The sequence below is a fragment of the Doryrhamphus excisus genome, chromosome 1 (genome assembly GCF_030265055.1).
Source record: "Doryrhamphus excisus isolate RoL2022-K1 chromosome 1, RoL_Dexc_1.0, whole genome shotgun sequence".
Classification (NCBI taxonomy): Eukaryota; Metazoa; Chordata; class Actinopteri; order Syngnathiformes; family Syngnathidae; genus Doryrhamphus; species Doryrhamphus excisus.
The window spans coordinates 39,809,712-39,834,534 of NC_080466.1; the positions used below are offsets into that span (position 1 = coordinate 39,809,712).

Below are 24,823 nucleotides of genomic sequence, written 5' to 3' on the forward strand. Positions count from 1 at the left end.
AAAAGCACAAATTATTTATATGTATATTTTAATCTTATGTTGTATTCAGAAATATTTGTAGCAAAAATGTGTTTTCTATTTTTTATGCTGAAAAAAGTATAGAATTTACAAGTTGGAATTAAATATTTTGTGTTCATATTTTAGATACTTTATTCAAGGAAATAAAACATAACATTTTTAAGTACAATAATTATATATTTTTTATTTCATAATTAAGATTTTAATATTTAAATAACACTTAAAAATACAATAACAAATCCAAAATATATTTATGTATTTTTTATCACATTTTTGGGGATGTTTTGTTACATTGTTAAAAATGTAATTTAATTATTTTGTAAAAATTAAATTAATATAATTTTTCTATTTTATTATTTTTTATTATTTATTTATTTAATTTGTCTATTGAATTAAATAATTTTTCAGGTATAATAAAATATTTTGTATTTACAAAATGTACGATACTTAAAGCATGCACACAAAAAAAAAATCCCAAATAAAAATCATAATCATTTTTGGTTACCATGGGGGGGGGGGGTGTTACAAAAAGACAATAGAAATGTAAACGCTGACGTGAGCCAGCCTTTATTGTGTACAGGGGGACAAGTGAGGAAGAGTTTGCTTGGTGTTTGTGCTGAGACGATGCTTGTTGATGTGCGGAGGTCAGGCGAGTAGAAAGGAAGGAGAAGTGAGCCGTAAGAAAGAAAAGGAAGGAAGGAAGGAAGGAAGGACAGACGGCAGGGAAGGAATAGAGAACACGTGTAAACGTAGAGTACACTGGCAACACAAGTCCACTGAGATGATGAAAACAAACACACACAATCCACACAACATCATCATCATCACCTCAAAGCTCACACATTGCTCTGCCGGTCAACGTGACGCTTATTTTTATTTTTTTTTAGGGGGGGGGGTCAGGCTAATTGATAAAATGTCATGCAGGACAACATTGTTGCTAATCGGCTGTAAATGTTGTACAAAAGTCACATGACTCACATTCTCTTGGAATTAAAAAAAATAATAATAAAAAAGTGGTAGAAGTGGACTTCAGCGTCTGCTAGAAGTTGTCACCAAATGGAGAGGGGGGGTTAAATATTCATTCCAAGGTGGGGGGGAGGGGTGGGGGGGGTCTCAATAGTAAAAGTATACCAGACAAAAGAATGTGATGCTTGCGTTCGTTCAAGGCCGTTTTGCTCTTCCAGGAATCTCTTTTCCACGTGAAGATCCGGTGGTCGCCGGCTGCCGTCACACATGCGGCGTCCTGACACGCACAACACAACACAACACAACAGCAGCTCAAGACATCAAACCTGCAGCAGCACGCTAAAAAATTCCAAAAAATTGCATAAAGCTGAAAAATAAAAAAAATGGAAAAAAATCCTAATATGAAAAACAAAAACAAAAAAAATAAAGTTGCAATTTTCCTACCTTCAGAAGAGGCCGCAGTCTTTGAGGTTGTTTTTGATGATGACGTCGGTGACGGCGTCAAAGACGAACTGCACGTTCTTTGTGTCGGTGGCACACGTGAAGTGGGTGTAGATCTCCTTGGTGTCCTTCTTCTTGTTCAGGTCCTCGAACTTGGTCTGAATGTAGCTGGCCGCTTCATCAAACTTGTTGGCTCCTGACAGAAAAAAAAAAAAAAAAAAAGAAGAGCAGGGTTGGAGAGACGCTTTGGGGCGCCGCAGAGCTTGGGCAAAAAAAAGGTATTGTACGAGTAGAATAAAGTTAAAATATTATGGGAATAATATTTTAGTAGCATGAAATTGAATTTTTTTTAATTTTTTTTGAAGTAATATTATGAAAAAAATATATTTTTTAGATTTTGGGGAAAATTTGGTTGGGGGAGGTTATACTATTATGGAAATAAAGTCTAAATATGATTAGAATAAATATATAATTTTTTAAAAAATTGTTGAAAAATGAAAAAATAAAATGTGAGAAAAAAAAGTTGTAATAAATGAAATATTCTGAGGAGAAATTGTCATTTTAGTACCATAAAGTTGAAATATTCACAGTAAATAGATGAAAATATTATTATGGGAAATAAATATTATATATTAAATATATATATATTAATATAAATATTATGAGAAATAAAAAACAAAAACTAAAATAGAATAAAATATTTGAAAAGGTTAACTAGTTAAGTCCTAGTAGTACGAGGATAAAGTCCAAATATTATGAAAATAAAATCATAATTTACATGAGCAAAACCCAAAAGAAATAGCCTGAAATATATTTAAATTATTAATTTTTAAAATTGCAAAACCATTGTAATTCTATGAGAATGAAGTCTAAACTTTAAAACGAATCTCACCTCCATGACTAAGACCAAACGCAGCTTTTAGTTGGAATTTGTAACTTCTTGTCATATCTTTACAAAATATCAAAGTGGCAAAGTTGCATCCTTTTATTTTCCATACGTCTTCATCTTGTGGCTCGTGGCGGTCTGCCGGGTACCTGAGTATTCCGGGAAGCAGATGGCGAGGGGGCTGCGGGTGATCTTCTCCTCAAAGAGGTCCTTCTTGTTAAGGAAGAGGATAATGGAGGTCTCCGTGAACCACTTGTTGTTGCAGATGGAGTCAAAGAGCTTCATGCTTTCGTGCATGCGATTCTGCAAGAGAGGAAAAAGGCCCGGTGAGCCGTGACGAGCTGCCACCAGGGGGAGCTGTTGTCCAGTGGCTGAAAAGTCAGGAGCTCCTGCTTTCATTCCATTCCTAACCTGTTCAAATAATTGAGGTCAACCGGTTCAAGTCACATGAATTCCATTAAGCCGCTAATGAGTTCCAAGAGTAAAATGGATGGTGCTGCGTGTGTGTGTATCGTAAAAGCCTCGTTGCGTCCTCACCATCTCCTCGTCCTCCGCCAGCACCAAGTCGTACGCACTGAGCGCCACGCAGAAGATAATGGCGGTGACTCCTTCGAAACAGTGGATCCACTTCTTCCTCTCAGAACGTTGGCCTCCAACATCAAACATCCTGCGAGGAAGCCAGGAGGAGACGCTTAGAATGTTACAATCGATGCAGGGGTTGTCCCAAGTCACATAAAGTCACAACATTTCAGAAGAAAAGTCAACATTTTAGGACAATAAAATAGGAAGAAAACATTTTAGTAGCACAGCATAGCATTGCATAAATCAAAATGAAAATTTACAATTTCAATTAATTACAATTACAATTTTAGTTACAATTGTAATTTAAATAGTAATTTCAACTGCAAATAATTACAATTTTAATTACTTTCAATTACAATTGTAATTAAAATTTCAATTACAATTGTAATTAAAATTTCACTTAATTACAATTTACATTTTTCCCCAACTCAATTTTATCATTACAATTGTAATAGAAATTGTAATTTAAATTTATTGAATTTGTAATTTAAAATACACTTTCAATTACAAATGTAATTAAAATTAAAATGTAATTAATTGAAATTTCAATTACAAATGTAATTAAAATTGTAATTGTAATTAATGTAAATTTCAAAACTAATGTAATTAAAATTGTAATTGTAATTAATTGAATTAATTTAAATTTCAAATACTAATGTAATTAAAATTGTAATTGTAATCAATTGAAATTGTAATTATATTTAAAATTACAAATGTAATCAAAATTGTAATTGTAATTAATTGATTTTTTAAATTACAAATGTAATTAAAATTGTAATTGTAATGAATTGAATTTTAATTTCATTTTCAATTACAAATGTAATTAAAATTATAATTGTAATTAATTGGAATTTTAAGTACAATTTCAATTACAAATGTAATTAAAATGGTAATTATAATTAATTGAACGTTTAATTACAATTTCAATTAAAATTGTAATTGAAATGAAACTTCACTTACACACGTCTAGTTATTTTTACTTCGACTATGCTTGCAAATGACATTTTCTAAAGTAACCAAGTTCCCATACGTACATCCTCTACACGAGGCCTGGGGACATCTTTTATGGGCGGCATAAATCTCAGACAAGGAGAACGGGCAGGGCCGAGGATGTCGTTCATCATAATAGTTTTTACATAAGAGTGGGGCGGTCTGCTTTTACTTACTTGAAGTGCAGCTCCTTGAAGGTGAAGTGAGTCTCCACGATGCCGGTGGTCTTGACCCGAGTTCGCAGCACATCCTGTTGGGTGGGGATGTAATCTGCTTTGGCTATCCTCTCCAGATCGTTCAGGTAGCTACAAGACAGCCGGGCAAGGAAAACACTGAAAAGGATGTCGGATTTTACAGCTGGAATCTAAAATTGGACAAAATGCTGCTTAAAGGGGATCTTTGTATTGAGTAGTGGACTCCTATAGAGCAGCTACACACCATAACCCGCACACAAAGCTTTCTAGATCTTCCACAATCTGTACCAACTTGACTTTTTACAATCATTATATACGTTTTATGGCTGTATTTCACTCCTGTAACCTTTCCATCCTGGCGCCGTTCGGCTGTGCTGTAGTGTTTTTGTATCCTTGTGAAGACATATCTCTGCCGTCCTTTCAACCGACGACTCATTTACAGTAAAAAGTATTTCAAAATGGTGGCGACATTGTGGGTTGTGTCAGGGAGAAAGTTGCAAACATACAAAACACCCCAAGCGAGCGAGACAAGAGGGAGGCACAAAGGAGGTTGATTGACAATGGTCTACAGCCAATCAGGACGCAGAATGATGTAGAATATTACCCAGACTGTCCATCAGCAACCGTTTGTCTCGCTTACAGCAGTATTGCAACATCATCATCATCATCATGGCCGACTGGGAGCTCGGCGAGCCATTGTTGATTCTCAAACACCTTTATCACCAGTGAGCCTTGACAATCATGCTAGCAGCCCCTTCAGGATGCACACAAAGAAAAGGGTGCCAGCCCGGGTGGCCGTGGGTTGGCCGGATGATTGCGCTCATCAGCTTGCAATATTAAAGAATGCAACCGCAGGGACGGCTAAATAATCAGGTAATAGGTGCTCGAGTCCGTCTCTACGACTCCCCGGGGAGGTCAAAGTAGGCTTTCCAGACAGACGGCGTAGGAAGGAGACACCATTAGATCCACGGTGATGTCTGTGAGAGGATGAGCAATCGCACTACACGATGATGCAAGCCAACACGCCGCCATAGGAGTGCAGGATGGCAACACGGATTCGTTTTCCCGTGTTGTTTTCACACGCGCTAGCTTCCATTAGCATACACGGCGGTGGATTGCATCATGCACGTTGCATGTGGACAGATGCATGTTACAATGATGAAATAAGCTTTTCTTTTCACCTCCAAATGCCAATATTATTAGCTATTAGCTTATACTATTATTATTCAAACCAATCAAAGTCTACTTATTCTTGGCCTAAATGAACTCAACTACATGAAATCAAATATAATACAAGCCAGAAGAAACCAATGTCCTAAATTGGGTAATAAAAGGTGTCAGGCTGACTATAGGGATGTTATTTCATGTCCAGAGGGCTCTAATGTCAACCACATTTAGAAGATTGTACACGTTTTCTATTTCTTATTGTATTTTCTCTGGTTATATTTACTATATTGGGTAATAGGAGTGTAAAGGTGACTATAGGGGTGTTATTTCATGTCCAGAGGGCTCTAATGTTAACCACATTTAGAAAATTGTACACATGATTCTATTTCTTATTTTATTTTCTCTGGTTATATTTACTATATTGGGTAATAGGAGTGTAAAGGTGACTATAGGGGTGTTATTTCATGTCCAGGGGGCTCTAATAACCACATTTAGAAGATTGTAAACAGGTTTTCTATGTCTTATTTTCTCTGGTTATGTCGACTATGTTGGGTAAAGGCTACTATAGGGGTGTTATTTCATGTCTAGAGGGCTCTAACGTTAACCAGATTGTAAACAGGTTTTTTAATTCTTATTTTATTTTCTCTGGTTATATTCCAAAAGGTGGCAGCGGCTGCTTTTGAAGCATGTGCTGTAAAATGTTGGTGTGGAAGTCAAAACAGCTTTGTTGTCTTGTTTTCAAATCAATTACAGTTAAAACATGACCTTGTTATACATAATGACTGATAATAAATAAATCATATCATAAATAACACCCTGTCACTAATTATCGCCTGCTGTTCTTTCCCTCTGTGGTCTACGTAAACAAAGAATTGATAACAACAAAAAAAAAAGAAAAATAACCACAAAGTAGACAAAAAACACACACTCACTATGCCGCCGAGTCATTGAGCTGGTACTCCCGCGAGCGTGCAAAGCAGCTCTGTATGCCGCCGTCGGCCCACAGTCGCCTGATCACGTTGGCCAGGTCATCAGGGAGGAGACCCTGCTCCTCAGCCGTGGCGGACAAAGCAAAGAGCTGCTGGGCGTCATCCTGCAGGAGCACGCACGCAACACAAGGTGAGGAGAATAATAACTAAAAAGAACACTAATTATACAAGAACATATACACACAGCAATAATACGAGAATAAATCAATCATTTATGACAATAAAGCAGTCATTTGCAGCATAGAGGATTCGTTTTCTGAGGGGAAAAAATTGAATATTATAAAAACAAATCTGGGGTGGCACGGCGACCGAGTGGTTTAGCACGCAGACCTCACAGCTAGGAGACTTGGGTTCGATTCCACCCTCGGCCACCTCTGTGTGGAGTTTGCATGTTCTCCCCGTGCATGTGTGGGTTTTCTCCGGGGTACTCCGGTTTCCTCCCACATTCCAAAAACATGCTAGGTTAATTGGCGACTCCAAATTGTCCATAGGTATGAATGCGAGTGTGAATGGTTGTTTGTCTATATGTGCCCTGTGATTGGCTGGCGACCAGTCCAGGGTGTACCCCGCCTCTCGCCCGATGACAGCTGGGATAGGCTCCAGCACCCCCGCGACCCTCGTGAGGAAAATGTAGGGCTCCGGGGCAGACCTCTGAGGGATTATGTCTCCCAGCTGGCCTGGGAACACCTTGGTGTCCTCCCGGTGGAGCTGGAGGAGGTGGCTGGGGACCGAGGAGTCTGGGCTTCCCTACTGAGACTGCTGCCCCCGCGACCCGGATAAGCGGAGGAAAAATGAATGTATGGAAATAAACAACATTTTACTTTTTGTAAGCGTACATATTACTTAGGACAGGTCAGAGTAAAAAAAAAAACATGGCCAAAGTATTTTTGACCTAAATTTGTGCCGTTTCTAGTATTTGAGTGTTGACGGCATACGTGGCGATGACATACGTCTCCCTCATTTATTAGACGCCCCGGTGATTACTTGATTAATTACCACAGTCACTCTCATTGTTGTTGTTTTGTGCTATCCAAGCAGACTGGTTTTTCGAGTCTAGGGCTTCAGTGGTGGCCTCAGATGTATTTTTGCTGTACAGTCGTTCCCCGTTTATGGCTGTTAATTGGTTCCAGATCCTTGTCTGTTAATTGGTTCTCAAATTCAATATTAATAACTGGAATCATTTTTGTAGTTGTGGTATAGAAAAGCTTTCTAAATACATTTAACATTATCAGAGCCCTCTAGACATGAAATAACACCCCTATAGTCACCTTTACACTCCTATTACCCGATATAGTAAATATAACCAGAGAAAATAACATAAGAATTAGAAAGCCTGTTTACAATCTGGTTAACATTTGAGCCCTCTAGACATGAAATAACACCCCTATAGTCACCTTTACACTCCTATTACCCGATATAGTAAATATAACCAGAGAAAATAACATAAGAATTAGAAAGCCTGTTTACAATCTGGTTAACATTAGAGCCCTCTAGACATGAAATAACACCCCTATAGTCACCTTTACACTCCTATCACCCGATATAGTAAATATAACCAGAGAAAATAACATAAGAATTAGAAAGCCTGTTTACAATCTGGTTAACATTAGAGCCCTCTAGACATGAAATAACACCCCTATAGTCGCCTTTACCCAACAAGTTTTTGTTTCTATCGGCTCAAATTCAATATTAATAACTGGAATCATTTTGTAGTTGTGGTATAGAAGCATCTCTAAGCTACTTATTGTTTCCTGAGGCATACATTACAACGTTGGACGCAGTTAATCCTTCACAGTGTGGCATATTTTATGTGCAGCAGTGCTTTCCTGTCCGCCGTCCTCTCAGCCTGGCATGATTGACGAGCACGTTCACACGGTGTTGGCCACGGCAATACACACACTGTACGCCCACATGCTAGAACTATGCAGCGTATGTGTGGACGGCAGGCTTGCGGTAACGCACGGGAGCGTGCACGGTCATATTTGATGCATTGCTTTCATGTGTGCACATTTAATTCCACATAGTTAAAAGGGCATGACGTGAACCCTTGGAGAAGGCTGCTGTGTGCCTGTGTGATTTGCTACCGACGTTGACGGCCATGTGTTTATTCTGTTATTGTTCTGTAACAATTAGCCTGACTCATGAACTTGCAAGTCAGTGCACGATAATTACAGCTCCGAGCTAATAATGCTGTCCTTTTGAAGCCCGAGTCCAAAGCCTGGCAAAGACAGAATCATTAAGATGGTACAAATTGATGTGATGCATTGCAGAGGAGGAGCTCGCTGGTGTTCAAAGGGAGAGCTGGGCCTTTTAAATCGTCTCAGAGGAGGTCAGCAAAGAGCCTTTCATGTTATTTCACATTTCCTCACAGGTCATAACATTAGGGACTGTAGAGCTGCAGTGCACTTGTGGAACACTGCAAACTACGACATGCTCCTAATTGCTAGGAGGTGCAGTAGTAGAGGAACTTCCGTTAAGGCATCTTCTACGATTTACATTCTTCTACGATCCGTCGATCAATATCGGCTGATTTACGTAAAAAAAACATGTGATCAGCATATGCCGATAAATGCCTTTCAAAGCCGATCACAAGCGTGCCTACACCCGTATTCTAGGCACTCTAAGCTCTAACCTAGCCGTCACTGCTAGCCTGCTCAGGTATCCACCTAGCTTGTCGTCTTGGGACGCCGAATGCGAGTAGAACCAATTAACCGTAATAAAAAACAGACAACTGCATCTCAATTAAGTAAATTAATATTGAGTTCAAGGAGCAGGACGATGGCAAGAGGGGTGTTTAACAAGGATACAAAAACGCTACAGCAGGACGGCGCCAGAACAAAGCCCGGTCAGAGCAGTCACAAGTGGTAAGTCACTTAACTTTTTGTGTCCAAATCGAGTAGATTGATCATTACAATTCTAAGGAAATTTGAACTTTGTGAGTGTTTAAAATGCGAGAAAATTAGTGTGCCTGTCGAAGAAGGGATTTACAGCCTTAAACATAATTGTAAACAAATTAAGTTGGCTACTTATTGCAGGCTATTTCGGGAATCTATGCGTGCATTGATGCACGGTCCAGTGGAGTAGTTATGAATGTACATGTTGATCAGTCAAGTCCAACACACAGGTGGGGTTCAACCCCGGCAGCCAATCAAAAAGGCAAGCATATGATGGAGAGGCTGTGGGGTTATCTTACCACTCTGCCAGTGTTGCTGTAGTCTATCTTGAGGCTGACCATGGCTTTGACGATGGCCATGATGGACTGGATGGTGTTACTGTAAACCACAGCGCGGTACTGCTTACACTCGTCTTCCGAGTAGCCGTCCTCGTGGATGATCCTGAGGAGATTGACATTATATGAGGATATACTGTGAGGAAACTTCTACTGCAGTACCAATGTCGCAGTACTTGTTGGAATTCATGTTCCCCTCAATGAACCACAGCTCCCAAGTGCAGGCAGCACTCATGCAGACCCCAATAAAATGACTTAATTTCTCAGAAATCCCAATGAAAACATAGTCTTATGGTTGCAAAGATTGATTTTTATTCCTTTTACATCTGTGCTGGTCTACCTCCTCCTTGTGTACGTCTTTCTTCTTCACCAGTTTGGTTATTACTGTGCACCTAAATGAGGAATGTAACCGTCTACGGCTGAGATGGAATATTCTGCTCTGGAGGTCGTAATCATATTAACTCAAGTGAAAGTACTTGCTGCTTGACGACAGTCGTCATTTAACAGACACGCTGATTGCCTCATTTAGGAAAGGGAGTGTTGCATGTGTGTGTGTGTGTGTGTGTGTGAGCAGTTTAATAATCAATTCATATTGCAGGCTGACACATGCACGTTTGTGTTAAAAATGGTGCTTCAAAAAAAAAAAAAAAAGGTGACAGACTGTTCTTGCTCCGAGCTCATAAAAAATGGATCCAGTGGCCGACTCGCCTCGAGGAATGTGAATAATAAAGCCAGTTAGAGTCCTGCGTGTGTTCTGATTGGTGCTCGGGCTGAACATCATGCAGCTTTCCTTGCACTCTGGGAGGCAAAAGGCAAGTTCAGCCAACAGACATCTCTGGGAAACCACCGAGATCATCCGCTATCAAACCGCTGCATGGTTACTGCAAATATTGAGCTATTCCTATCTGAGGTAATCAGGAGGATCCGTCTGGTGGCGTGACAGCGTGAACACGACACGCACGTGCTGCTCTGCTTTTAGATTCACTCTACGGCCACCCCACTGGAAATCAACTTATAGCCACCCCTAGTGAGTAATGGTCTCACTTTGGCCAAATTGTCCATAGGTATGAACGTGAGTGTGAATGGTTGTTTGTCTATATGTGCCCTGTGATTGGCTGGCGACCAGTCCGGGGTGTATCCCGCCTCTCGAAGTCCCGAAGACAGCTGGGATAGGCTCCCGCATACCCACCACCCTAGTTACAATAAACGGCATAAACAATGGATGGATAAAAAGTGTATGGTTGCGCTTGTCAGTTCAATACGGGTGTCGGCAACCCTATGAGACACGGCACACGTGTAGGGTTTGCCACCATGCCATTCATCAACTGATATCATGTATTTCATTCCCTGTGGCAACAGTAGCTTGACACTCAATGGTGTTAGAATCCCACCTAAAACTTGCAGTCAAGTGAAAAGAAAAGAGAAGCTAATATCCATCAGGCAAGGAGCATTGGAGAAACTCCTTCTCAGGCAGCTAGGCAGAATCATTTAGGGGTTGGGGGGGGGGGGGGGGGGGGCACAAAAAGAAAACTTACTTCATCTGCTTTACGATGGTACTTTTCCCAGACTCCCCAGCACCTGTTGGAACAGTCAAAAATATTCAAGTTAGAAAAACCTCAAACGTCTTTGTGAGTTTGTTTGGAGGTTAAAACCCATCTCCTCAAGCTTTGACCTCCCAGTGACATCACATGAGCTCCTCTGGGCTGCCTGCCTGTGTTTGGGTTCTTCTTTCTCATCAGAACATCAAGAGTAGACGCGTGTGAGTGGGGAGGGGGGGGAAGCGTTCAGGTGCAGTGCATCATTAGAAGGAAACTTCTGTCTCTTTGCAGGATTGTGCTCCAAATAGACTCTACTACAACTGTGGGGGGCTGAAGCATGCACCAGGTGGGACAGACCCATCTGGATCTCAAAGTTTCACATCATTTACCATAAACATGTTTTTTTTAAGTAAATGCTCCAACTCAGCATGTCAAAGCTGATGAGTTAACCACGTCACGCCATCTTGACCCAGCTGCCAACAAACATCAGGTCAAAGTGACGATGAAAAAAAAAAATAATAAAAAATGAGCAGCAGTGCTCCTCTTGCTCCCTCATCACGCCATTTTTGTTTTCAGCCCCGCTTTGAGTGACAGAGGGTGGCGTGCCAGCTGCAGCGACACAAGGTGGCAAACGCAACGCCTGAGGCTGCTTCTTACGTCCTTTCAGATGATTTCAACCTGCAAGGCAGCCTTCAGGGCCGAGCGCTGTCGTGTAAAACAGTATTAGCCTATCTGCACCACCTAAAATATTCTACATTAAATTAACCTCCGAGGTGAATGATCTCCAAAAAGACATAACTGTAGGTTTCTAATTAGGTAAAAAAAAAAAAAAAAGAGCTGTGGCTGTAGGTAACCCCCAACCTTATAAACTTTTTAGTGATTCTACTTTTGAATTTTACTACGACCACGCTGTATGAAAGCTTGGACAGAAAATCCCATTTTGGACACAAAAGGTGTCATAGGAAGAGATATCAGTCTCTCTGTGGACACACCATGAATGAAGGTCACCTTCCTGCCTCCAGAATAAAACACATCCATTAATATTTCAGGCCCCACGGGGAGGAGAGCATGTGAAAACACAGGTGAGTGCAGCCTCATTCTTCATGGCCAAGAGTTTTTTTTTGGGGGGGGGGCTTTTAACACCAGTGTAGTAAAAAGCACCATTCAACTACATAGCAGAGCACAATATCCAAGAGGGCCGTTTAGGTGTTGACATTGAGCAGGATACAGAGTGATGTTCCGTGGAAAATCTCTACAAGTCTAATGAAGTCATCACGCATGGGATCAAATATTTACATGATTGCCGGCAGAGAACATCAAACAGCCGCCAAATGATGAGCGTGTTTAGATTAGCTAAACCTGATTGCAGTGATTGCATTCACTTTACAGCAAAAGGCAGTAACACCTATAACTGCAGGCCTGTCACCAGAACATATTTTGCTAGGAAAATTATTGCCTATAAATGATATTAAATGATAGTACTAGATATTATCACATACTACAGTATTAATTGGCCCTATAGAAACCTAGAAACCGCCCATGAATGATACGGGAAAAGGCCGAAATGATACTGTGTCAAAGCCCAGGGCAGTGATACTGATAAAATATAGAGTTTAACCATGTCCAGTATCAGGACCACGTAGCTGTCCAATCAGAGCGCGCTGCTCTGGTATCGTGCCCGTGAAACAACCAATCGGAGAACAGCACACGAGTGCTTAGTGCCTAGTGCTTCTCCAGTCACCAAAAAACCCAAACTTGATTAATGGAACTTTAATTGTCAGACATTGATAAGATAAGACTGTTGATAAAATATTATTGTTGAAATATTTTTGCAATTGTTTAGATATAATACATGTAATAAACTCAACATTTTCTGGAAACAAAATGGTCTTTTGATTAAATAGTACGTGATAATAAGCTCATGATTAAATAGTATGTGATAATAAGATCAGACCAGGGTTCAATTCCACCCTTGGCCATCTCTGTGTGGAGTTTGCATGTTCTCCCCCGTGCATGCGTGGGTTTTCTCCGGGTACTCCGGTTTCCTCCCACTTTCCAAAAACATGCTAGGTTAATTAGCGACTCCAAATTGTCCATAGGTATGAATGTGAGTGTGAATGGTTGTTTGTTTATATGTGTCCTGTGATTGGCTGGCGACCAGTCCAGGGTGTACCCCGCCTCTCGCCCAAAGACAGCTGGGATAGGCTCCAGAACCCCCCGCAACCCTCGTGAGGAAAAGCGGTAGAAAATGAATGAATGAATGATAATAAGATCATCACATGGTTTGTCTGGTATCAGGCCAGGTATCATGCCCCTAAGTGTCATACTAGCACGCGGGGGCATGATACTGGGCCTGATACCAGACAAACCATGTGATAACCTATAAGTATTGAACATCAGAAACTTGAATGAAACAAACAACGTAATCAAGAAAAAAAGTACTTGTGAAGTGAACACACCGTGAAAGCTCACCGGTTTGATCTTCCGCCAAAAGAGAGAAAAAGAGCGCACAGATAGACTGTCAGGATGTTTGCAGGATTCATTTTTAAAGCTCTCCCTGTACTGATTAATAATAAATAAGATTTACAGTAGCGGACCATCTGCGAGCATCCCGGCGCTATTAAAAAAATCTATACTGCAGCTGCGACATCAGCAGTTGGAACACAAGCCTCTCCGTGCAAACAAGTTGCATTCTAAAGCCAACTGTGGGCTGTTCACTTTTCATTCTGCATACTCCACTGTGTTCAAGTGTTAAAAAAAAAAAGCCAAAACAGAGATTGTTCAGGAGTATTTGACTTATGGGATAAAAGGAAGAGCGCCGGCGGATATAACTCTTGGCATAGTCGGAGCAACTATGAGGGCTTCCATAACGTTTATAATAGAAAGTGGCCACCGGGCTGTGACACAGAGTTCATCTGCTGTATCCTGGCTCACTGCCACCCCGCCCCCCCCATCCCAACCCAATGCCGACATCCAAGAAGCTTTTACAGCCATTTAAAAAGGTTAACATCCTACGGGTGTTGATAAACCGGAGCAGAACGTAAAAGAAGCGCACCCTCTGCTCTTCACAAGCTGACACAGCTTAGTAGCGATGATGTTCTGTTGCTGTATGGTCCATACGTACGTACGTATGGATCCCCAGAAGTGCAGTACAACCCCCCCCCCCTTCTGAACCATGGCTTTGAACCATACATTTTACACTGTGTGGGTCTGCCCAGGCTGGCGAAAAGCCCTCCCCACGATGCAATGTCCCATTTCCCACTCTCTGCATATTTCAAGTGAGGGACAGTCTGCCTTTAAAAGCCAGACAGATGAAAAGTATACAAATCACTCGGCTACTTGGACCGGGTGGATCTACTCAGCGACGTGCCCGCCGGGCCCCCTGTGTCTCGTGGCCCTTGACATCGAGGTGCGGTGCACCTGATTTTAAACAGCTAACAAGGATGATTTTTCTTTGCCATTGTTGGACCATTACTAAAAATAAAATCACCCTGTTCAAACGCTTACTGTCCTAAAAAGAAACGCTAGACCACGGGTGCCCAAAGTGCAGAGCGGGGGCCGTTTGTGGCCCATAGCTTGTTCTTTCTACCGAGATATTTTTTTTAGATATGACACTAATTTGCTTTGTCAACTAAAAGACAAAGCTTATAGTACAGTATTTATAATAATAATACTACATTTTATTTGTATCACGCTTTTCAGAGTACTCAAAGACGCTTTACAGTAGAGAAAAAGAAATAATAGAGTAAAAGATGCATTAAAATACAATATCCATACATTCATTCAGAGCTAAAAACAAGGCTAAAAGCAGGGCGGGGCGCAGCAGTCAGGTATAAAAAGTCAGACATTAAAAAGGGATTTAAATAGGTGGGTTTTGAGTTGTTTTTTGATGGTGGGAAAGTCGGGGCAAGCATGGAGTGAATGGGGCAAAGAGTTCCAGAGAGTGGGGGGGGCAGCGATGGAGAAGGCTCTGTCTCCACAGGTTCGGAGCTTGGTCTTACAGGGGCGTGCCAGGAGGTTGGAGTCTGAGGAGTGAATTGTGTGGATGAAGGAGGTCTGTAAGGTATGGAGGGGTCAGATTGTGGAGAGCTGATTAATTTCAGCATCTCTAACGTAGACATCAAAGTGACCCCCATATCATTCAATTCTATATCAATATTTTCTACTGTCGTCAGCTTATTGGGGTTCGGGTCATGGGGGTCAGCAGTCTCGGCTCTCTGCAATCGCCTTGTGACTGACAGGAAGAGCCATCCATGTGGTCTGCCTGTTCGGACTACATTACTTTATGATCAGCGTGGAACGTAAATGAAATCCATGGCACCAATAGCAGGTTGGCATTTTCTTATCAGCCTCAGCATCTCTGCATGCGGCAGCCTGTCAGCGCTTCCCAGAGCGAATTACCAGCCAAGACAATAGCGTACGTTGGAGTTATTTTCCACCCCAGCCGTAATGAGTCCTGCTCTGCTACCGCTCTCAAACCTGAGGCCCACGTTAGGCGCACTCTCCTGTCCAAGCAGGTGGGTGGCAGCATCAAATGCAACATATGCAGAGAGTTGGGGTGGCATAGGAGAAATGCGGTACGTGTTCAGTATGGTATATCGTCTGGAGTGGGAAAGTAGGTCATGAGCGGCGCAGGGAGCAGCTGAGCTTCACTGCTAGCTGGTCTGTGTAGAGAAGCACAGAACAGCACAGAGTCGTGTACGCACCAGCGATTAATCCCTTTCGTTGCGTTTGCTCGCCAGTGGGCGGCTGCACATGTGGTGAACGTGACCTGGCTACTTAATATACGTCCAGCGAGTCATCACAATGCACCCTAAACGGCACTACAGGAGGAATATTTTACAGCGGCATAGCGGCTTGGCATGGACAACATGCTATGATGGCGCATGTATTCATAATCCCATTTTCCGTACGGTACAGAAGTGTTCCAGGTTCCTACGCACTACAGGATATCTATCGTCTTGTGTCTATTCTGTCAACAAATACAGTGCAGGAATCTGAGATAAACCAATCAATCAATCAATTCCACAACAAATGAAAATGAAGTGAATAATTTTGTGCATTGCCTTCAGCACCTTGGTGCATTTCTTCCATAGAACAATGGCACGAACAGAGTGAGCCCTTTTCAGTCAGTTATACAGTCTCTGTCTCGGTGGGCGGCGAAGGGACCGCTACCTGAGGGTGTCACGAGACACCCATCCATCCATTTTTTTATGCCGCTTATCCTCACTAGGGTCGCGAGGGTATGCTGGAGCCTATCCCAGCTGACTTTGGGCGAGAGGCGGGCTACAAACAACCATTCAGACTCTCATTCATACCTATGGATAGAGTCGCAAATTGAGCTAACATGCATGTTTTTGGAATGTGGGAGGAAACCGGAGTACTCGGAGAAAATATTACACACTTACAGTTACTATGGTACCCATTATGTCATTGTATGGTCATAATACCTCGTACTTCGGTACGTGACAAAAATTCATTAATTCATTCATTCATTTTCTACCGCTTATCCTCACCAGGGTCGCGGGGGGTGGGGGTGCTGGAGCCTATCCCAGCTGTCTTTGGGCGAGAGGCGGGGTACACCCTGGACTGGTGGCCAGCCAATCACAGGACACATATAGACAAACAACCATTCACACTCGCATTCATACCTATGGACAATTTGGAGTCGCCAATTAACCTAGCATGTTTTTGGAATGTGGGAGGAAACCGGAGTACCCGGAGAAAACCCACGCGTGCACGGGGAGAACATGCAAACTCCACACAGAGATGGCAGAGGGTGGAATTGAACCCTGGTCTCCTAGCTGTGAGCACTAACCACTCGACCGCTGTGGTGCCCGTGACAAAAATAATAAAATAAAACTATTATTATAATAAACTATTATTAGGAAAGCAGGAAGTGAACAAATGTAACAGTTATTGATTGTAAAAGTACCAGATGGAGGGGCAGGATTTAATAACCTCTGCTTCTTCCTACTCCTTTTGGACATGTGGAACTGTGAACTGATTATGGGATGCACTCAATTGTAACGTGATGCATGTTCAAATGAAATAAAACCATTAGCATTACCATAATCCTAACATGCCTAATTGTGGTATCAATATTTGTGTGAGGTAGTATCCTGTGTGGTGAAAAACGCTACACTGTATCTGTAGTGGATCCTAATGAATGTGTACTTCACCTGCAGCATGGACAAAAGAAAACCCAGGCATCTAATTGCTTCTTCCCAGGCTCACGTGGCGTTATGCAGTCCTAGCTACTAATTGACAGATACAAGTGAAAATCTTCAAAAGACTGCCGTTGCACATAATTACAACAAGGGCCAGGCAGATGTAACATGACATGCATACCAAATGTGGGCATTATAATCAATCACACAACCCACCCGAGGATGCACGCTGGGGCTGTACGGACTGCAGCATGAAGTGTACAAAAGGGAGGTTCCTTACTATGAATACATTTACTGTACACCGCAGTGCATCCTTCTGCACGGTTAGCCATCTACAGCATAGCGTCCACTTCACGCTTGGGGACGTGGGTGGGCGTCACCGGCACTGCTCTTGACCGCTTCACATCAGCCAGCAGCGTAATGAGTCACTCATCCTCGTCATCGTCATCATCTTCCCGGTGCTGTGACAGAAGCCTCGGCTCTTTTTGTCTAATCTTTGCCTTTTTGGATCAAAGTGACACATGCTGTGAGCGGTGCCAAGTGTTCTGCCTGATCCGCCGTGACGGACAGTACCAGTCAGAAGAGACGGCTGCGTTGTACGCAGGGAATACAGTATTGTCGGAGACTCTACTTGGTTAGCGTCTGACGGCTGAGGGGCTAACTCTTCAAACAAATGCAATTCTGCCTCAAAGATATGAATACGTTTCAGCCGAATAAAACTTTTCTCGACTGGTTTGAAGAGGGAAAAAGTACAAAAAGCTGTTTTGAGGATTTAAAGGAACAGTACATCATCATCATCATCATCCACAATCCTTATGTGAGACATGAACACACCTATTTTCTGTGTGTTCTAAAGATATTAAAACAGGTAAAATATTCATTCATTTTCTACCGCTTATCCTCACGAGGGTCGCGGGGGGTTGCTGGAGCCTATCCCTAGCTGCCCTCGAGCGAGAGGCGGGGTACACCCTGGACTGGTGGCCAGCTAATCACAGGGCACATATAGACAAACAACCATTCACACTCACATTCATACCTATGGACAATTTGTCGTCAATTAACCTAGCATGTTTTTGGAATGTGGGAGGAAACCGGAGTACCCGGAGAAAACATGCAAACTCCACACAGAGATGGCCGAGAGTGGGATTGAACTCGGGTCTCCAATCTGTGAGGTCTGCAGGGTAACCACTCGACCACCGTGCAGCACCATAACATACAAAAAATGTAATTCTTGTCACAGAACATACATCAATAGCCAGTGTAAGATGGCCAAGTTAGCTTAGTTTAGCAGCGCATGCTAGTTCGGCTATGTATGTGCCACTCTATGGCTGTGTGAGTTGTGCTTTAGGTCATGTGACCCCACAGGTTATGACAGCAAAAAAGCCAATATCGGACATCCCTAATTTAAATAGATAATTAAATTGCTACCTTAATCACATGAGCTGGTCTATAGGGCTCTGATTGGATGTTTCCAGTGTTTTTAAAAAGAAGCTGCTGTACATAACAACAGAAGCACTGACCAACCTGACCTTCCGCTACGTTCTGAATTACATCAATGGGACAAATCAATTGGACGTTTTGAGGGTCTGATGTCACACAGCAGCTGAGATGTCAAATCAATTGAAAGCCCGTGGTCCAGTGGGGGACGGAGCACTGGAACTTCTATTCAATATGCACTCAGCCTCACAGGATTCCCCATCAATCCCACTAATCAAGTGACGGCGCATCGTTAAATCGATGGCAACACTTGACATGCGGAAGCTCTTTAGCGAGACTGAAAAAGCGATCCTTAAACAACTCGATACGGCAGTCAAAGAGAGACATGTCCGACATGATGTTTGTGTTTGGAGCCTTAAAAGCAAACATGGAGACCCCGGGACATACGTTTGTGTGTCATATACCACAGCGAGCGACGGTTGACGTGCTTGAATAAACACAAAAAGAATGGATGAGATTGATTGGCGACAGATGAAAACTAATTTGTTGTTTTGAGGCGGCAGCGTGCCGGAGCGCAAAGGATAGATGTTTCATTACTGCTGACCTGACAGCAGCATCATCATCATCATCTTCTTCTGGGAGACAAATGGGATGTTGTGCCGCTTGCGCTGGTAGAGCGTGTTTAATTGATGCCATATGAAGGTGTGACCTCATTCGCTTAACAGCTTCCCCTGCACTCGGAGGTGTGGAGGGGTGATTCAGCCATTTTTCTCACTTGTAAAATTCAGAGGAACATTGAATGCAGCTTCGGGATTGAGTATCTCACTTGTAACTGCCTCCATTTATCCTTTGAAAAGATGAAGGTCCATCACAGATGAGACGACTGACACTGCTTGAGAAGTATTTTTTTAGGTCATAAATGGTTTATTTACTCTTATTATGTCTACTATATGATGTAATAACAGACTGTGTACATATATTTATACTGTTTATTCTGTATATTTTGTATTTTTAATTCTTTTTTTAATTGCACCTACTATACCAAAACAAATTCCTAGTATGTGTTTGATCATACCTGGCAATAAACCCTTTTCCGAGTCTGATTCTGATTCTAATACAAGTGTAAAACCATTTAAAGTTGCCATTACAATACATTGATGAGAACATAGCCACCACAGGAAGTTCACCGTCCAGAAAAAACAACAAAGAACTGGATCTTCTTATGTCTAATATGTCCTATTACCTCTGATTATGTCTACTATATTGAGTAATACAAATGTAAAGGTGACTGTAGGGGTGTTATTTCATGTCTAGAGGGCTCTAATAATGATAAACCCCACATTTTGAAGAGTATAAACAACAAAAACTATTTTTAAATACTGAATCCGAAGCGAACCGAAATGGACATATCGCAGTCGGACGTTAGTTGGTTCCACGACCATCAAAAGAGGGACGACCGGACTGTGGTGCGGCACCTGAATGTGATGTCATGATGGAAATTAAACACGTCACGGCTCAGTCAACACAAGCGCCTAGCATTCTCTGAGATTGACGACTATGTGACAACACAGGAGGTCCAAAAAGGATGCACGGACCATTTTGATACCCTCACTTTTTTTTGTATAACTTCGACAATATGTCAAAGCGACTATGAATACAAAAAGGCAAAACTGCAGCGATATTCCTAATCTGATTTTAGGAAAATGCACCATTGGGTTAGGAACGCATTGACGCCGGGCTCACACCGAATCCATCATGGCTCCGATACGGTTCCCGGAAGCATTGCGCAAGATTAAAATCCCTGGTGTAGGCTCACACTAGCTCTGTGCTCCGTCTCCGGCGGGCGTAAGACACAACGGAAAGACTCTGTAATCCCGCAAAAAAAAAAAAAATACACAATGATCATATTTGCACTACCGATGTGATACCAAGAGTGTCTACGACCTACGTTACCACTCCGAGTTCATACACGGTAAGTCGGGGGTCTCCAGCCAGTAGCTCCTAACCACTTTTACCATTTGTCTCAACAACGCTCGATCAAAATGAAAAGTTTGCCAGCATTTTTTCCCCCCAAATAACCCCCAGCAAGCACCTCGGAGATCAGCTGGGTTGGTGTAATTACACGGATAGATTGAAGTACTGAAGTCAACACGGGAAGCGTCTGGATGAATACTTGTCCTGAAAAGACTTTGCCACTTGCTGCGCCACTCGTGCGTTCCTCACCCGAGAAGACAAGAGAAGTGTGATGAGGACGAGAGAACAAGGGCGAAGGAAGGAAAGAAGGAAGGAAGGAGATATTAGACATTCTGAATTATGAATGGCGCTCATAATGGAAGTGTGATTGGAAAATGAACGATGGGGGCGGCTCTGATGAAGATGGAACCCGACGGAGGGAAGCGAGGTGGCTCACGTGAAGGTGTCGCATCTTCAGTAGCGATGGTAAACGCCATTCCTTTTAAACGACTCCCGTTTTTAGCAGTCACTCGCTAGAGTGAATAGAGAAGTTATATAATTTAAATAATTAATCGGCAATAGTTTGTAGGACAGTTTGAGGCTAAATTCGTTAGCATGACGGTCTAACAATAACAATATGGGCTACAGGTGGGGCCATAACCTACTACAAGCTAAAACTCAACTCTGAACTGCCAACATCACTTCCTGTCCGCTCAGCAGTAAGGTCCCCTAGGGAACACATTTAGTGTGACACTGCTTTGAGAAGGAGTTTAATTTTTTTAGGTCATAAATGCTTTATTTATTTACTATTAATATTATGTCTACTATATCGGGTAATACAAGTGTAAAACCATTTAAAGTTACATTACATTGATGAGAGCATAGCCACCACAGGAAGTTCACCGTCCAGAAAAACAACAAGGAATTGGATCTGCTAACATGTGAGTCTTTATCTTCTTATGTATAATATGTCCTATTATCTCCAATTATGTTTACTATATTGAGTAATACAAATGTAAAGGTGACTGTAGGGGTGTTATTTCATGTCTAGAGGGCTCTAATAATGATAAAACCCATATTTTTAAAAGTAAGCAACAAAAGAAAAATGTTAATACTGATTCCTACCTGGGCGGCACGGTGATCGAGTGGTTAGCGCGCAGACCTCACAGCTAGGAGACCAGGGTTCAATTCCACCCTCGGCCATCTCTATGTGGAGTTTGCATGTTCTCCCCGTGCATGCGTGGGTTTTCTCCGGGTACTCTGGTTTCCTCCCACATTTCAAAAACATGCTAGGCTAATTGGCGACTCCAATTATGAATGAATGAATCCTACCTCACGGAAATGGACTTATCACAGTCGGGCGTGGAACCAATTAACGGCCAACAAGGAGGGACGACTGCACTGTGGTGCGGCACCTCAATGTGATGTCATGATGAAAAACAAACAAACAACACGAGCACCTAGCATTGTCTGAGATTGACGACTACGTGCCAACACAGGGGGTCCAAAAAGGATGCACGGACCAATTAGCTAAAATTCCCCCCATTGTTGTTGCATTTGTTGAACACAGGCCAATAAAAAAAATGTTTGGACACTCGTACAATATTATTTAGGAATACCCACAAGGCATGCTGTGTACTGTAGTGGCAGCTCCGCTCCGCTACAATATGGTGAGATATGAGGAGGTGCACATTTGGACACATTTTGTGTGCAGCAGTCGAGGCGTAGAAGAGGAGCTGACATGTCTCCTGTTTCCTTGGCAAGGCTTTCCCAGTGTGTGTCTAATACACCACATGTTCATTATGGGGCCTAAAAGCAGGCACTTTCACTAAATGTGCATCCACAATGACTCATCCTTCATTTTTAGCATGTACTCAACTAAATCATGTGGTGATGACGGAACTTTCGGGAAAAAACATTTAAAAAAAAACACAAATAAGACGCTTTCATGATTGAGTGGCGTCTATAGGGTGACTCATGTACATACTCTCACACAAAGGCCACAATTACGGCATGCACAGGGTGTCCTTAAATCATCCGCAAAATTGACAAAAGAGAACAGCGGATCATTTCACACGGAACCCACTCAAGCGGGACGCTGTCGTCACTGTCGGCTGTGTACGCACGACCCCGCAGCACTATCATCATCATCATCATCATCATCATATCAATACAAGAAATGTATAGTTTTTGTACTCCCAAGTAGTCAAACAAAACTAAATAAAGTTGTCATTTTTGGTAAACGTTCTAGTCAAAATATTATAAAAATAAACTTTCATGATTGAAGAGGAACTTTGAAATATTCGGAAAAAAGCAAAAATGGGAAAGAAAAACAAAGACCAAAATTTACACTAATGTGCTTTTCATGTACGCCAAGGCTGACATGTAGTTTTTTTCTGTCTGGATATAAACGCTAACGTCTTAGCATACAAACAACCACTGCCATCCCTCGCCTATACACCTGGCAACCCCGTTATTGAGGGAGTGATAAATCATTGGAACGCCCACCTTGCACAATATTTTCATGGTCTGAATTCATCAAGATTTTATGCACTGCTTGATGGAGGACACACACACACACACACACATGCACACACACACACGGAAGGAGAGACATTGGCTGCTCGTGGACTAGTCAGCTGACTAGCCACGCTGCAGCTCGCCATCCTGGCTTGTGTTAACAGGTTGTCACAGCAAGATGACACACGTCCTACAACACACACACACACACACACACACTTACATGATGCAACAATACACATAGAGGAGAAATACAATGCTAAGCTAATTCATACAATTTATTCCTGGACTCCAAACCAAAACGATACAGGGATGACCAGGTGAAAAATTAGTACACTCTGCCCCCCCCCACCCCCCACCCCCCGGGTCATGCTCCAAATGTTTAGGAAGTCGTGCTAGCATACAAATTAAAGTATAACATGGTGGCATGCTTGAGATTTGAGAATCTACTTAAACAGGTGCCGCAAAGCATGCTGGGAGGGATGTCGGCTTAACGTTGCATCACATGTCTGGTTTATTCTACCACATACTAGTAGTAGTAGTAGTAGTCGTAGTAGTAGTGATAGTGGTGGCTACCCTACAAAAAACATAAAAGTGGGAAAATGACCTCCGTGACGTCACAGCAGCTGCTCGGAGCATGTGCCCGAATACAGTGCACCTTGCTGGGCCACAGCAGGTGGCTCCCTCCCTTCCTCTCTATACTGTGGTTCTCCTGATAGTAGTCATGTCATCCTATTTCATTAGGACTAAACAACAATTCCTCATTTCTTCCAGTCCTTATCACCCCCAAATGTACACAAACTGCACTTATATCGAAATGTAAAAAAGAAAAGTTGTGTTTTCGGTACCAAATCGGTCTTGAGAAGTAAAGGTATCGGTTTGGTGGAAAGCTAGTGGTAGCTCACGAGCTACTTGTTGTAGACCCTTACTTTAGCTTTTATTTTAAAAAAAATATGTCGTATTTATTAAGTGTAGGTATTCGAACCTCTTCATAGTGTACAGTAGATCGACGCCAAGGTTGGAAGGTAGTTCATGTGTTGGCTAGTGAGATGTTCTGGATCACAATGATCTCGCTTACCTAATAGTAGCAGTTTGACTTCTCTGGCCGCCTTCTCTCCATCTTCTCGGAGGTTCTTGTCGATCATTTTGGACCTCTCGGCAGCCGCCTTGTCCTCCGCACTCACCGTGCAGCCCATGGTGGTTCCAAAGACACGGCAGCACCGAACCGAAAAAAAAGGGCTCACCAACAGAAAGCCAATCAAATCCCAATTCGTGATAAAAGTCTCAATAGTCGCTGAGAAGCTTCCAGGTTTTGTGTATCTTTCCTCCAAAATGTCACCGGTGGTCCATTTCCACTCACTCAAAACGGCGCGTCCTGCTTCCTCGAACCAGCTGACATTCTCCTATTGGACCTGGTCCTGGTCCTGGTCCCGGTTGTGGTTCCGGTCTGGCTAAATGCGTCTCCCTCGACGACCACCACAAGTTGACTGGTGTGTTACTGTTCCCTTGAAGTCGCTTGCTAGCGACACGCCAATTAAAATGGGAAAACAGGTGAGTGAGCTCAGCACATTATAGGAAGTCCATCCAATTAGAGCAGGGGGCGGAGACTGAGCCACCAGGGGGCGCTGTGGTGACTGGGCTTGCTTTGTGGCGAGATTGCGTAATCAGGTTATAATGTATTTATCGGTGCACAGCGACCTCTAACGGACAAATGTAGATTGTCACCGAAATAACCACTGGTCA

At 42.4% G+C, this 24,823-nt stretch overlaps 1 protein-coding gene across 1 annotated transcript; it reads right to left on the reverse strand.

The window, feature by feature from the left end:
* Positions 1 to 569: 569 nt before the first annotated feature.
* Positions 570 to 24,645, reverse strand: gnai2b (guanine nucleotide binding protein (G protein), alpha inhibiting activity polypeptide 2b). The gene is made up of 9 exons (XM_058073584.1): positions 24,159 to 24,645; positions 10,998 to 11,040; positions 9,427 to 9,568; positions 6,177 to 6,337; positions 4,060 to 4,188; positions 2,849 to 2,978; positions 2,461 to 2,614; positions 1,429 to 1,621; positions 570 to 1,261 (listed from the first exon to the last, which is right to left on the reverse strand). Exons 1-8 carry the CDS (start codon positions 24,274 to 24,276, stop codon positions 1,431 to 1,433), a joined length of 1,068 nt encoding a protein of 355 aa, XP_057929567.1. The 5' UTR covers positions 24,277 to 24,645; the 3' UTR covers positions 570 to 1,261; positions 1,429 to 1,430.
* Between the last annotated feature and the right edge of the window lie 178 nt (positions 24,646 to 24,823).